The following is a 15,207-nucleotide window of genomic DNA, read 5'->3' on the forward strand; positions in this document are numbered from 1 at the left end:
CACTGGGGTCTATCTGTAAGAAACTTCATGCAGAACTGCAGACTGTATCCATACTACACTTGACACAAGGATTTCTGGTCCTGAATGGGACCCTTGGGCATGGATGCACTATAAGAATTGAATAGTGACAGTAATAAAACTTGCCGACACAGCTGTGTACGTTTCATGCAAGCTGAGACAGCATCATAAGTAAAGCAGTTCTTCCACCTTGTGGTTAGACAAACTACTACCAGCAGAGTTAACACAGGAAAAATCACAGACTGTATTTGAATACTGCCATTAAACAGCTCCAGTGCACAGAGCATGGGACCTGTCTTGCAGACTATTGCTGCAAATATTAACTAGCCTTATTTTGTAAGATGAACATCTGTGTGCCCGTGTATGCTCACACACATGTACAAATGAATGCATTTGTTGTGCCCTCCAGTGATCCTAGCCCATGGATGCTATAAGACCTAGTGTGACAACAGCTGGAGTGTCTTGTTTAGCCTCCTTGGTAAAGAAAAAGGCCTTTATTCAAGGCAATGTGCAAGCTTTGACACAATGATAAAACGTACTGGTGTGGGAACAGAGTGTGAGCATGTCATAGATGTGGAAAACGTGATCTCTTCAAATGGAGATTGTAGCCAGTTTCTGCTAGTGATGCTGCTAGAATGAAAACAGGACCATTTGGAGGCAAGAAAAAGATTCATCAATGCTTTTCTGCCCATTTCTACTCGTCAACCCCATTTTCTGCTTTGTACCTCTGGCTGTGGAAGCAATCATATAGCCTTTGTTGTTTGCATCAGGATACAATTCAGCATGATTGGGTCCAGTGTCTGCCGTCAGTCACTGCAGAGTGAAGCCTGATTTCAAAAGCAATAATTAAATGTCAACTTTGTACTAATGCAATAGAGATATATTGAGATATATAATTTCACCATAAATGCGGAAGATTTCCACTGTGTGAAACAGTGGGACACACTGGCTAACAAACTTCAGGGTCAGTAAGTGAATATTAATGTTTTTTATCATCCTAAATTATACTATTTCCGAAGCAGGAGTAGCTTGCTTATTCAAGGGACTGATTTGGTGCAAAGAAGAATAGCAGAACAGGAAAAGAACAAGCTGTTTAAGATCTATGTCTGCTTCTCTGATGTTGCTGTTCTCTAAAGAGCAGTTTATTAGTTGTATGCTATCCTCCCCCTTATCATCATCACCATTCTGGTTGTACCAGCTGGCACCACTCTAAACTGAGTCCTCTTGCAGTAGTAGATGTTTACCAAACACAGTATAAAAAGCAGCCCTAGTGTATCAAATTCCTTTTATGCCACTCAGTCTGCAATTGGCTGCCAAAATCATTCCCCAAAATAAACTGTCAAAGATAGGGGGGTCACATCAGGCCAAAACTGGACCCAGCGTCTCACACAGCTTTACTGTAGTCGTTCCCCAATAACTGCACCTTCAGCTTCTTTTGCTCTTCTGTTCTGCAGATTGACAGCTGATTATACCAAGAAGCTGCACCCTGCTCCTCTCTATACATCTCTATACGTCTTGCCTGCGAGGCAACCCCAGCTGCCACTTTGTGCATGGGGTGCAGGGAGTTTCTTGCTGCAGAGGAAGGTCTAAATCATTCCACTATAAAACGTAAAGACAGATCATACATTATATTAGGGATTAAGCAGGTATCAGGCATTATATTCAGGAAGAAATCTGGACTCCTCACCATCCCTACCACCATTTAAAAGATGGGTAGATGAGGTACTTAAGGATATGGTTTAGTGGTAGATAAGTACGGTTGGGCTCGATGATTGTAATGAGTAACAGAAAGTAATTTGCTGATCAAGCCAACTAAAGGAGCAGCAATCTTTCTGTTTCAAAGCACAGGCACATCAGATAAATACAGTTGGGCTCGATGATAAAGAAAGAAAAGATTTGTTATAAATTGCTAACCCATTATATATTTGAATACTGTGCATAGTTTATGTGATTTTAGAACTAAAACTAGGATTAGCTTAGAACTAACTAGGATTAGCTTGAATAATAATGTTTAGCTAGCCTGTGCCTGGATACTTATGCTTAAATAAGGAATTTTAGCAAGGCTGCAGTTAAAAAGAACAGGAAAGAATGTGACTGGATCTAATTAAGACAGATAACAAGGACCAGCGCAATGATAAGAAGAACCACCTAGGACTAGATGCAACCCTGAAGAGGTGTCCAAAGCGTCTAAGAGCATGCGCAAGAAGGAGAGTTGAAAAGTTCAGCTGTGAGGAAGATCTACGGCCTCCATCCAGAGACCCCTGAAGAAGACACCCAGAGGGCAGAGTGCATGCAACAAGGGTAGGAAACTTATGAAGTCTGGGAACTGATTATAATAGACACACCTGCTCCAGGAAAATTGATGAATATGTGTGCTTTGACTGTATGGCGCCTTCGTGAATGGTACTGGAAGCTGCCCACGTTAGGTGGAACGATCGCCTGCATGCCCAGCGTTGTATTGAACACCTTACTCAATAATCAAATTGGCAGTGATTATTGAGTCTGGCTTTTCATGGCATCAGTGATCTCAGAGGTCTTTTCCAACCTGGTGATTCTATGATTCTTTGACTCTATTACAAGAAGAGTGAAGGAAAAGCATTAAACTATGCATAGTTGATCACTTCCTTGCCCATCTGCATGGCGCACACGTGTCAAAGGAGGGGAGAATGCTGGCATCCCAGTTTTTCATCTGTTAAGGTGTGGGTGACCTGTGGGGGTTGCAGCTAATTAAGAAATTCTTGCAAAGCATCTTTTCTGGCAGGCAGTGCTGATTCATAGAATCATAGAATAACCAGGTTGGAAGAGACCCACTGGATCATCGAGTCCAACCATTCCTATCAAATGCTAAACCATTCCCCTTAGCACCTCATCCACCCGTCCCTTAAACCCCTCCAGGGAAGGTGACTCAACCCCCTCCCTGGGCAGCCTCTGCCAGTGCCCAATGACCCTTTCTGTTAAGAATTTTTTCCTAATGTCCAGCCTAAACCTCCCCTGGTGGAGCTTGAGGCCATTCCCTCTTGTCCTGTCCCCTGTCACTTGGGAGAAGAGCCCAGCTCCCTCCTCTCCACAACCTCCTTTCAGGTAGTTGTAGAGAGCAATGAGGTCTCCCCTCAGCCTCCTCTTCTCCAGGCTAAACACCCCCAGCTCTCTCAGCCGCTCCTCATAAGGCCTGTTCTCCAGCCCCCTCACCAGCTTTGTTGCTCTTCTCTGGACTCACTCCAGAGCCTCAACATCCTCAGCCAGAACTGACCACAGGATTCGAGGAGCGGCCTCACCAGTCCCGAGTACAGAGGGAGAATAACCTCCCTGGACCTGCTGGTCACACCGTTTCTGATACAAGCCAAGATGCCATTGGCCTTGTATGCTTCAAAATAACCTACAATCTCAACCCCTCGCCACATCCCTTCCCACGTGTCAGTCTTACACATTATTAAGATGGCGGTCGGGGCTAAGACTACAACTCCCGGCAAGCCGCGCGGCGTCCTGTCATCTGATTGGTTGCCTGGACTACCGGGGAGCCAATAACCACCGAGTATGCTCCGGCCTCCTCCTTGGGTGTGGCGCTCCCTAGCAGCGGTGCATCATGGGAGTTGTAGGCGCTTGGGCGGTGCTTGCTGGACGGCTGCGCATGCGCGGCTGCGGCGGCGCGTGGCAGGAAGCGGAAGTGGGCGGTTGGGGGAGAGCCTGACGTGTCTCTCTGAGGCAGCTGCCGCCGCCGCTTCTCGCTCTTTGCTCCCGTCCGGCGGCCGTCATGGGCAGTGAGTACCGGGGCGCCTCGGCCGGGGAAGGGAAGAGAAAAGGAGGGCTTTTCCCGCTCCCCTTCGGCCACCGGCTCCCCTTTCACAGGCACCTTGGGACGGGCCCTTCTTACCCCCAGCCCCTCTGCGGGGCTGCGCCTCGCCCCAGGCCACCGGGTGGGACGCGGCCCTCACGCCGTGCCCGGCCCGGCCCTGGTTTCCCTTCCTCTGCTTTGGAGGCTCCCGCTAAGTTTCGCCCTTCCCCTTTCATAGATCTGAAGGGACATAAAAGAGAGCTGGGGAGGGAGTTTTTACAAGGGCATAGAGCGATAGGACGAGAGGAATGGCTTTTAATTGGAGGGGGGAAGATGTAGACTAGATATTAGGAAGCAATTCTTCACGATGACGGTGGTGAGGCACTGGCACAAGTTGCCCAGAGCAGTCGTGGCTGCCCCATCCCTGGAGGTGTTCAAGGTCAGGTTGGATGGGCCTTGGAAAGCCTGATCGAGTGGGAGGTGTCCCTGCCCATGGCAGGGGGTGGAACTGGATGGGCTTTAAGGTCTCTTCCAACCCAAACCATTCTATGATTCTTGGTTATGACAGACCTTTCCAGGGAAGAGAAAGCTTAGTCTGTGTCGCCCAGTGACCTGACTGCTCTGACTTGAGTGTGGCTGGGGTGAGACCGAGGCAGGAAGTCACGCTGGTGGTTGGGTCATTGGAGATGTCTTAAGCCAAAAAATCTGTTGTTAAAGTAAACTATGAATGGTGATCTGCAGTGTGTAAATAATGTGAGTGGATTGAAGTTTTCAGAGGCTGCTGCCTTGCAGAAGACCTGCTTGAAAAGCAACTTAATCAATCTGTATATTGCTGAGGATGTAAGAGAGAGTCACAGTTTGGTTTCAGTTTACAACCACAATCCAGTGAAATTTTTCAAGCAATTAATAGTTTGAAATTAAGTAACTAAAAAATTTTATAGACTGATCTTCAAGTGTTAAAAAATTGACCATAAAGTTATTGCTTTCCACAAAGAAGTGGAAAGGCCACCAGTAGTTTTGGTTCTTCTGTGTTGTTATACACTTTTTAATTCAAATCACTGCAAAATATGTGTGCAGTCTTAGATTTGTCTCAAGAAGTTTAGCATTAACTCTGGCCAAAGTCACATCTCTCTGCTTTCTAGAGAGCTTGTGACTTTGCAGATATAGTCTTTTGAGTGCTTTTCCTACAGCTTAGACAGCTTTGACTGTTGTGATCTAAGGATACAGCCTTTTGGCTAGAAGGTTATCATCGCATGGGATGTTCTGTAGAGGAAATTGAATTGTTGCTTATGAACAGTGTGGGAATTCTTAAGCTGTATGGCTCTTCACCTTTATTTTTTTCTTCCTAGTTCCAGTCCTTGTTTAAGAATACAAACAAACCTTTGTCCTTAACTGGAAATTTTAATATAAAAATCCAGTTCCAAATCCCATTCTACTTGAGCTTTCCCCAGTGTTCTTTGTATCTGTGTGTTCACTTTGTCTTTTAACTAATTTCCTTACAGTAAAATTTCTTGAAGTAATCAAGCCCTTCTGTGTTATCTTACCTGAAATCCAAAAGCCAGAACGGAAGGTAAGTTAGTATAATTTTCTTCTTCGGTGTGTGTTTATGTAGTATGAAATGTTTACGGCTTAGTTTGCATTTGTGAGATTTTGGGGTTTTTTTGTCTTCATGGTAAGAATGGCAGTTTTAGGCACATTTGCTTTTTATCTGTACTCATAACATGGTCACACGAGAGTATATTTGCTGGTGAATGCAGTTGTGCAGGTATGGTTATACCATAGCAGTGAGCAGTAAGCTATTGAAAGGAGTAAATATTGGAGTGTAAACTAGAGTAGTTTAAAATAGCAGCTTGAAAAATCTTCACTGCTTATGTTCTGATCTAAGCTTATTTGCTAAGATAGACTTCTGTGTAGGTTTTTTTCACACCGGAAGTTCTTTCTAGGACTCATTTCTGTGTAAGTACTGGAATTACCTTCCATTGGTGTAAGCTTGTGTATTTGGATTAAAGTTTCAGTAAAGCTTTGTCATTTTCTTTGGCCTTGTATAGTATAAAAGGGATGAAGAAGGAGTTATTTTCTTTAGGAGGTCCTGTACTTTGTCCCTTCACAAGAAGATCCAGTGCACTTTAGTGACTATGAAAGTTTGCCTGATTGACTAGATGTTATTATCTTGACAGTTTTATGATCTTTGTTGTGGTTTGGTTTTTTTTTTCTTCTTTAGATTCAGTTTAAGGAAAAAGTACTATGGACAGCTATCACACTCTTCATCTTTTTAGTATGCTGCCAGGTATGTTCGATTCCCTTGTTTTTAAGGAAGAGCTGAAATGTTTAAAGCATGATATGAAGTCCCTAATTTAACTTTGTTTTCTTCTGTTGGTTGGAAATGCAGATTCCCTTGTTTGGTATCATGTCATCAGACTCAGCAGATCCTTTCTACTGGATGAGAGTGATTTTGGCGTCAAATAGAGGTATGGTCAGGGAATTGTTTTAGCCTAGATCCAAATGGTTTTGGCTTGTTCTTCATTGCACTCTATTTTAACAATGGTAACATTTCTCTCCCTACTTAAAATTTATTTTATATAAAATCATAAACCAGTGTGGCATTGGGAAAGGCAAAACTTTGTGCACAAAATCAGTCTGTGTGCAATCTGTTACGTACAAAAATTAAGGAGAATTTTGGGTGGAAGAGGGCTAGGGAAGAGACAGTTCCCAGTTACCTGCGTCACTGCTGTTGCAGTCCTCTGTATATGTTTCAGGCTTTTTGATTGATGTTTCAATCCGTATTATAGGTGTGTTATGGTTTGCTGGGTGACATCTTTGAGTCTGTCTCGCAGAAGATTAAAATTCATGATAGTTTGTAAAAATTTCCATTCTTTGTAGAGACTTTCTAATGCAGGTATGGCTTAAGAATGGAGACGGTTTCCTGAATTCACTCTGTCATTAGATGTCATTTGGGCTATGTATCAGTTTATATCATAATGAGATGTGCATATGTGCATGCAACTTGGTGCGCTCCTGAAAATAGTTGGTTTTTTTCCTGTTTAAAATTATGAATAGAGTGATTGTTAAAGGCCGAAAGCAAATTCCTGCCTTGTGTTATGCAGAGTAAATCTGTTCCTGACAGCAAAAGTCTTTTTCAGCAAACACAGTTTTTAAGGCACTGAGAAGTTAGCATTACTTAGCAGTAGACTTTTAACAAGCTTCTGTTGTCATTGAAATATTTTGTGTATATGGGGATTTGGAGTTCATCATGATATAAGGGGTGGAAAATACAAACTTTAAACCTCAAAGGTACTTGGGTATGGTGCACCCCATTATTTTCCTTAATTTTTCTTCCTGTGTCTGGCAGGTACGTTGATGGAGCTAGGTATTTCACCTATTGTCACTTCTGGGCTCATCATGCAGCTCTTGGCAGGTGCCAAGATAATTGAAGTAGGTGACACCCCAAAGGACAGAGCTCTCTTCAACGGAGCACAGAAATGTAAGTTAAAGTTTTGGAGTATCTAACCCTAGCAATAGGAAGCATAAACTTACTACGTGATGAATGTTGGAGTCAGATAGATGGGTTTCCGTTGTGCTGTGTGTTCATGTAGGGCTACAAATTCCTGATTTAATTAGACTTTTAGTGACTACTCTCTGACTTGTTAGCACATCAAATGGGTTTGTAAAAGAGATATTTGTGATTGGTGTTGCTGCTGTAATCTCATGGGATAAACTAAGCCATGTGTAGACTGGGGATCCAACCTTTCAACTCTGTTGGTCAGTGTTAACCTAAAAAAGTTAATGTATTTCTTTAGGGTTTTTTACCTTGCAGTTTCAAGCATGGTTCTTTCTCAGCACTAAGAGATCTCAGTACTAGCTTGATAAATGGCTTTGAGAAAAATTTGAATATTCTTTATCTATTTTATGCTATACCATACTACTAACTGATCTATTTTTCCAGTAAGAGTCATAAATTGCTAAGGTAATACCTTTACACCCTCAGAGTTTTCAATATCTAAAGCATTCTTTGGTAAACAAACCACTTGTTTCTAAGTGTATTTGTTTGTGAACCATCTGTGTGTATTTGTATTTTCAGTGCCAGATTTCAGACAACAAACTTAACTTGCCTTTGAATTTAAACATTCTGTGATTTATATTTCTCTAAAGTGCCCACTGACATAAATCTCCATAAAAATACATACTTTTTTTTTTTATTCTACAGTGTTTGGAATGATCATTACCATTGGGCAGTCTATTGTCTATGTAATGACTGGAATGTATGGAGACCCATCTGAGATGGGTGCTGGTATCTGCTTGCTTATCACAATTCAGGTAATTTCTACTCCTTCCTACTCATTCTCCCTCTGAAAAAAATAAAAAAAAATCAGCCTTATAAACTGCTTGCCCTACATGCAGAGGGAAAAAGATAAATGGCTGCTTCCTCACATACGTAGTGTTTTCTTATCTTTTAATACAAGTTGTTTTGTTTTTTTTTTAACAAAATTTAAAAGGAATGGGACTAATGCTGTATTTCTCTCTTTACTGTAGCTTTTTGTTGCTGGATTGATAGTTCTGCTGTTGGATGAGCTCCTGCAGAAAGGTTATGGTCTTGGTTCTGGCATCTCTCTCTTCATTGCTACCAATATCTGTGAGACTATCGTGTGGAAGGCATTCAGCCCCACCACCGTGAACACAGGGCGAGGTAATGTGGCATAGTCTGTTTTCATTGCTTGCATTAGGATCCAATTATTTATCAAACAGAAAATAGCTGATATGAAGGATGAGAGTGGTAAAGGTCTGAGAACATGCTCAAGATGAAAAAGGCTCATAGAAACCCTGTTCTCAGTCTTGTTGCTCAGAAGTACGCCTAGTGAGGCAAAGCACTGAAGTTTGGAGACAATCACAGCACACCAACTTGGTTTTTCATTTCCTTTTCAAGGCATGGAATTTGAGGGAGCCATCATTGCTCTGTTCCATCTTCTGGCTACTCGTACGGACAAAGTCAGAGCTCTTCGTGAAGCCTTTTACCGTCAGAATCTCCCCAACCTTATGAATCTGATCGCCACAATCTTTGTCTTTGCTATTGTAATTTATTTCCAGGTGAGTTAGAATAAAGAGGACTGTAAAACTTTGTATGGAAGTAGATCTGTAATCCACTTTCTTCTACAGGAAACTGTTTTCACTTTCTAGTGCCTTCAGAAGATCATTTTTATACCTGTGTCATATGGATGTTCCTTTAAGACTGACTTCTTTTAATCAGTTTGCACACTTACTCTAGCAACACAAAAGACTTGAGAACTACTTTGATCTCTACAGAAAAAACAGATGAATGTGTACATGTTGCCTAACCCAAATGCTATTGCTTTATTCTGGAAGATATTTTGAAGTCTTTCAGCCTGTATGTCTCTTACTGTTTGTTGGAGCAAACTGCTTAATAATATAGAAAGTTCTCATGTTTCTTTTCCTGGATGCTATGTTCAGTCTTCTTGAAACTTCAGATTTCTTTTGATGTCAACCTCTTTCATACCTTCTCATATGTGTGATTTTAGACAACTCTGCAAGCTACCAGGCCTGTTGCAGAAGTGTTTGCATGGATAGCCCTCTGGGCAGACTATGTGAACTTGCACAAAATGATTGTAGGTTGTTTTCTGTTGCTGCCAAGGCCTTGCACTTGCAGTGTATGAGGTGTGGTATGGGTTCATGTCCAGTTATAATGAGGAACTTTCTTTTGAAAACTTTTCAGGGCTTCAGAGTGGATCTTCCTATCAAATCTGCTCGCTACCGTGGCCAGTACAACACCTACCCTATCAAGCTGTTCTATACTTCCAACATTCCCATTATTCTTCAGTCTGCCCTGGTGTCAAACTTGTACGTCATCTCCCAGATGCTTTCTGCTCGCTTCAGTGGCAACTTATTGGTTAGCCTGCTGGGCACTTGGTCTGTGAGTATTCCTTCTGTTCTTGCATACAGCTTTAAAGAGCAACTTTAAAATGCTTGGTTGAAGAGATTATCTCTTTAAATATTAAGGCATGCTTCTGCAGGCAGTCACGTACACCGAAACTCCCAAATTAGTAATTTTAAATTAATGGTAGAGTATAAGACTTGCAGTGACAAGTGTAGATGCTAAGTTTGCATTTACCTTTTACCTTGGGCTATTCCTTGCTGCCCTAGGTATTTTTACTGTTCCTTATTGTATTCTATTGCTACTTCAGAAACTGCTTGAGACAGTGAAGTTGAATCTTTGTAATGCTGTAGAGGTGATGATACACAGTGACATGAAGACGATACAGACACCCAGGTTTAGTTTAATGGCTAAGAAATAGTGAGAAAGTTGGTGACTGCTTTCTTCCTTCTTCTAGGACACGTCATCTGGAGGCCCTGCTCGTGCTTATCCAGTTGGTGGACTTTGTTATTATCTGTCACCTCCAGAGTCCTTTTCTTCAGTGTTAGAAGACCCTGTACATGCAGTTGTTTATATTGTATTTATGTTGGGGTCCTGTGCATTCTTCTCTAAGACATGGATTGAAGTCTCTGGCTCATCTGCCAAAGATGTGAGTTTAAAATTATTAAATTATGCAAGCATACCTGATGAAAACAGATGGGCTGTTGTAAGAATAAGACTTTCTTCTGAAATAGCTATTATGCTGGTAATCTTGTTGGTAGTACTTATTGTGTGTATAAACAGTGACTGTTTTTCTTGTAAGTGGGGAAGATGAGGGGTGAATGGGGGTAATTTTTTTCCTTTTTTTCCTGAAAAACTGCAAAAGTGGAACTTAAATAATCACTTTAATTACTTAGACAGGACTTGGCTGATGTTAGAAAACCGACTCTGCTTTAGCTCAAACCAGAACACATTGTCATCGGGAAACTTTGAATGTTGCAATACTCCAATATGATTAATGTGAGGGCAGGCAAGATAATAGGAAGCTCTTTCCATCCCAAGTTGCAGTTGCAGAGTGTGCAAGGCAGTTGTCACTTAAGAATTTCCAGGTAAATCTTGAATACCCATGCCTGGCATAGAGTTCTCAGCTTCTTTTTGGGGAAGGTTAACTCGAGGTTACCAGTTTTAACTTGAGAGCGCTGATAACAGAAGATATAATGCAGTGCATTAATGTACCTGAGCATAGCTTCTCAAAATTTCTGTTTGCTATGGGATATTTGATGTTCAGCAGCTTTATCATTCTGAAATTGGAATTGGAAAACAAGATGGAAAATAGTTGTCATTGTGGTATGTTAGTATTGTGTGGTTTTGGGTAGGGAATGGAGTTTGGCAGCCATATGGAACGGTTTAATCTATTCTTTTAACAAATACGTAATAGTTGCACAGTTACTGTAACAGCATGAGCACTCTCGTTTTGGGCTTGTATCTGGCTGGTTTTTGTCAGGCATGCAGGGAGGCACTCACGGCCATGTATAGGCACGTTTTTATTTCAGTATAAACCAACATACAGCTTTTAACACTTTATTATACTTTCTTGATGCCAAATAGAATTATTTTAAATTCACATAAACAAGTTCAGAAACTGATAAATCATTACTTAAATGTTCACAACATAGTGGAAGGGGCATACAAGAAAGCTGAGGAGGGAATTTTTACACAAGGGCGTGGAGTGATAGGATGAGGGAAAGGCTTTAGATAGGAGTCGGGAGGATTCAGACTAGGCATTAGGAAGAAATTCTTCACAGTGAGGATGGTGAGGCACTTACTTCTTTCTTGATTGAATACAGGTTGCAAAACAATTGAAAGAGCAGCAAATGGTAATGCGTGGCCACAGAGAAACTTCAATGGTACATGAACTAAACAGGTGAGCTACAGATTTCACAGGCTATTTATGGAAAATGTTGCAAAACACGTGGCGAATTTTGCTTTGACTTCCATTTTCTAGATTCTAGAACACAGATGTTCTATCAGCTTCAATGTTACATGCATGAGACACAAGAGTATTGCCTCAGTAGCGGAAGGCTTGCACAGCACAGTGTATTCTTGCCTTATAATTAGAGAATGTGCCTTAAACTCTGGAGCTTATGTTTTCAGGCTATGTTTCGTTTTCATTTTTTATACTTTTGATAGGAAAGCTACTAATGAGTTTTTGCATGTACTTTACTACTTCAAACTGACGCACAAGTATTTTTTACTGTAATTTTTGAAGTGTTATGTCTTGAGTATTGTTTTCATGCAGACCTTGCTTCTAAAACTATCAGGTGCAGAGTTAGGTAGGAGTTGGTCTCTCTAGCTTTTCTAATTGCAGCGTAGGACCTGTGCACCCTTCACATATCAGAAATGTTAATCATAATTTATTGCAGTCATCTGCAAATGACTTAAAGAGCTGGTAGGCATAAGCTTAATCTTGGTGCTTAATTACATGGTAGACTGTTACACCTTGTCTTCTTAGCTGCTATTTTTTTCCTTCCAGTCAGGCTGAGCTTTTTATTTCCATACCCAGTATACTGGCACTGTTACATATTTCTTATCTTGGGTTGAAGAGCCAAGAGAGAAGAGAGTATTCTGCTGATGATTTTTTTTTTTCTTTTGTGTAATTCTGTTCTTGTTTTTTAACCACCTAGTTCGGTTATCTCTGTAGTTTATCTGTTTTTAGTGGGATTTTCTTTTCTAGTAAAAAACTCTCTCCCATTTCAATACTTTCCATAGGCCCCATGTACCACTAACCCTGGTGTATGTTTGTTGACATCCTAAGCAAACTCTAAAAGCACCTTTTGTGTTCCCATTTTGTGTTTTACAGGTACATCCCCACAGCTGCTGCATTTGGTGGTCTCTGTATTGGTGCCCTGTCTGTGTTGGCAGACTTCCTTGGGGCAATTGGGTCTGGAACTGGAATTTTGCTCGCTGTCACTATCATTTATCAGTACTTTGAAATTTTTGTAAAGGAACAGAGTGAAGTTGGCAGTATGGGAGCTCTTCTTTTCTAAACCTGGCTTCTCACAGACCTGGGAAAGAGGGGAGGAACAGTCTTAAAATATAGCCAGTCAGGTGAAAAGAAGTAACGTAAACTTGATAATGTCATTCTGTAGGAACATGTTTTAATAATATTTCCAAAGCGCATTCCCTTATGTTCCAACTTTTCTAGTATACTGTTTGCATTTTATAAATTGGTAAGGAATAATGTGCAAAAAGGTTTTTTTAAGAAAATAGTTTTTTAATTCTGTGTTAGGGGAATCAGCTTTCTGAATTGGATTTAGTTCAATGAGACTGAAATTGTTTTGAGCCCCTTTCAAAATTAGTATACCTGAAGCCTTTACAGCTTTTAATAAATAATTGTGGGGAGGGTTGAATGCTTGGAAGGGATTTTTTATTTTTTTTCCATTTAACTTGATTTTGCAGCTCCTTTGCAGTAGTGGTGAGAAATATCTCTCCCTCTATGAATGCTGAAGTTCCATAATTATGGTCGTAAGCACAAACAGTGTTTAATACGTTCAGTTTTGTGTTTGTTTTTTTTCAGTATGGCAGATATGGGAGGCAGTTGTTTCTTTTTACAAAGTATCTCTAATTCCAAATGTCTTGTTTTGTAATTGCTGCACTAGGCTTTGTCAGATGTTGAATATTGGCTTGAGACTGTTGTCAGGTTTCTGTATAGATAGGAATGTGTTCTCTCCAACCATCCTTCTTCCATAAGCAGAAAACTCAGGTCAACCTAGTTTCTGCCAGAGTCTGTGCCTAAGAGCTGCAACTTTGAAACTTGGTCATTCTGGCAGCTTTGTTAAACCTTCTATTTAGTTTTCATTTCAATTAGTGGCAGAACTTCTAGTTCTTATGCTAGCAGGAAGAAATGGATGTTGTGACTGCTTAGATGCAAATCTGCTTGTGCTCTTTGCTAAAGCTAAGTTTCTCTCGTTGATAATAAATTCTGGGCTTGTAGCAATCAGGATGTTATCTGACTACTCATATCTAGTGAATTTTGAATCTCATTACCACAAGGGAGTGTGAAAGAATGTATGTTACTTGTCTGTTCCTATAGATCTAGATATGAGAACCTTGTCAGATAACTCTTGTAAGTTGCTTATGTAAAAGGCTTTTCCATCCTATAATCTTATTGACGTGAATGATGTGTTGAAAAGTACTTTTTCAGAAGGTATTGAAACTCCTTTATTGTTAAGGATCACGCCTTCAAGTTGGAGAAGTTACAGTAAAAGGCTTTAATGGACCAGAAGAATACTTAGTTTTCCATTTTAATTTAGATTGTCAGTACTAATCAGGTGCCTAGGACCAAATGCAAATATTTCTGTATGAGTCTTGTAAATACACTTTTCCTCAGTCATTATTGGACAACGTGGAAACCAGAATGAGGAGTTATAATGTTGGAGTGTTTCTCTACACTGCATCCACATGCCTTCTGTGCATTTTTGCGTGTTGGGCCAACAGTATATGAAGTACTGTTTGTGTTTGGAGTGATGGGACTCTGTTACGTACCCACAGAGCGCAGATGACATCCAGAAGCCCTTGTTACTGCACTGAGCTCAAATACCAAATGTGTGAGAAATCTGCAAATTTGGAATGAGAGATACACCTATGAATAAAAGCTAAAGTCCTGGAGTAAGGATCACAACTGGGAAAGGAACAAAAGCATTGGCATAAAGTATCCATTAAATGCTCTCCACCAGCCATTCACTGTTGCATCACACTACATTCAATAATTTTTGTCTTTCATGAAGTCCAAGTACACCACAGCACAACTGTGAAATAAGGGACAGTTAAAAAGTGACGTTAAAAGGAGAGGGAAGGAGCATGGTGTGGTGGTTCTGCTTTGGGGATTTTGATGTTGTTTTTCCAAGAAGCCAAATACAAATTCTGATTTGACATAAAAAGGACTCTACTTTTGGGCACACGGTTCTGGCTGGGCTGGAGCTGTACTTGTTATTTTGGTCATATCATCTGTTTGAACTGGTTGCAGTTTAGACCATTAGCTCTTCAGTGTCTAAGCAGCACTTGTTCTATGCATCTGTATTTTTGTTGTCTACTGCCAGAATCTTTGTCTATTATCAAGCAGCTATGTCCTCGGAGCAGGACCTGCTGATTATACAGTGGATGTTCACAAAAAGAAATAATGCCTAAACAATCTGCTTTATAATGAAATAAAGTACATCTTTGGAGCTAATGCTTGGCATTTGGTGTTTTGAATACTGTTAGAGTTGTAACACTTGCAGGCAAGACGCTTACCCAAGACTGTGAAAGTGCTCTCAAAACAGCTGTTTATGGTATCAGTATGAAATAAAGACAAATAATATCTGCTCCCAAGTCTTCTCTCAACAATAGGCTGCCAAAATAACAGAACTTTAACCATTCTTCTGGGCTTTCCTCTTCTAGAGGAGTTGCAATTCAAAAGATGCTGCAAGAGTAAATAGTAGGAGAGTGAAGTAAAGATGCATTACTTCAGCAAAACCTCTATTTCCATGTGAAATACAGTGCCAAACTTTTTGTA

At 40.7% G+C, this 15,207-nt stretch overlaps 1 protein-coding gene across 2 annotated transcripts in view; it reads left to right on the forward strand.

Moving 5' to 3' along the window:
- SEC61A1 (SEC61 translocon subunit alpha 1) overlaps positions 1 to 14,883 on the forward strand; it is a 41,668-nt gene extending 26,785 nt beyond the window's left edge. Inside the window, exons 2-13 of one of the 2 annotated variants that reach the window (XM_069866224.1) lie at positions 3,725 to 3,776; positions 5,293 to 5,360; positions 6,012 to 6,077; positions 6,180 to 6,258; positions 7,140 to 7,271; positions 7,995 to 8,104; positions 8,321 to 8,474; positions 8,712 to 8,872; positions 9,516 to 9,713; positions 10,132 to 10,323; positions 11,501 to 11,577; positions 12,514 to 14,883. In XM_069866224.1, the coding sequence (XP_069722325.1) occupies positions 3,770 to 3,776; positions 5,293 to 5,360; positions 6,012 to 6,077; positions 6,180 to 6,258; positions 7,140 to 7,271; positions 7,995 to 8,104; positions 8,321 to 8,474; positions 8,712 to 8,872; positions 9,516 to 9,713; positions 10,132 to 10,323; positions 11,501 to 11,577; positions 12,514 to 12,700 (1,431 nt within the window). In that variant the 5' untranslated portion in view covers positions 3,725 to 3,769 and the 3' untranslated portion in view covers positions 12,701 to 14,883. Of the gene's footprint in view, positions 1 to 3,656; positions 3,777 to 5,292; positions 5,361 to 6,011; positions 6,078 to 6,179; positions 6,259 to 7,139; positions 7,272 to 7,994; positions 8,105 to 8,320; positions 8,475 to 8,711; positions 8,873 to 9,515; positions 9,714 to 10,131; positions 10,324 to 11,500; positions 11,578 to 12,513 lie in introns of those variants that run through there. The other variant, XM_069866223.1, reaches the window with a different exon arrangement.
- Positions 14,884 to 15,207: the final 324 nt, after the last annotated feature.

This window comes from Phaenicophaeus curvirostris, chromosome 11, assembly GCF_032191515.1.
Source record: "Phaenicophaeus curvirostris isolate KB17595 chromosome 11, BPBGC_Pcur_1.0, whole genome shotgun sequence".
Lineage (NCBI taxonomy): Eukaryota > Metazoa > Chordata > Aves > Cuculiformes > Cuculidae > Phaenicophaeus > Phaenicophaeus curvirostris.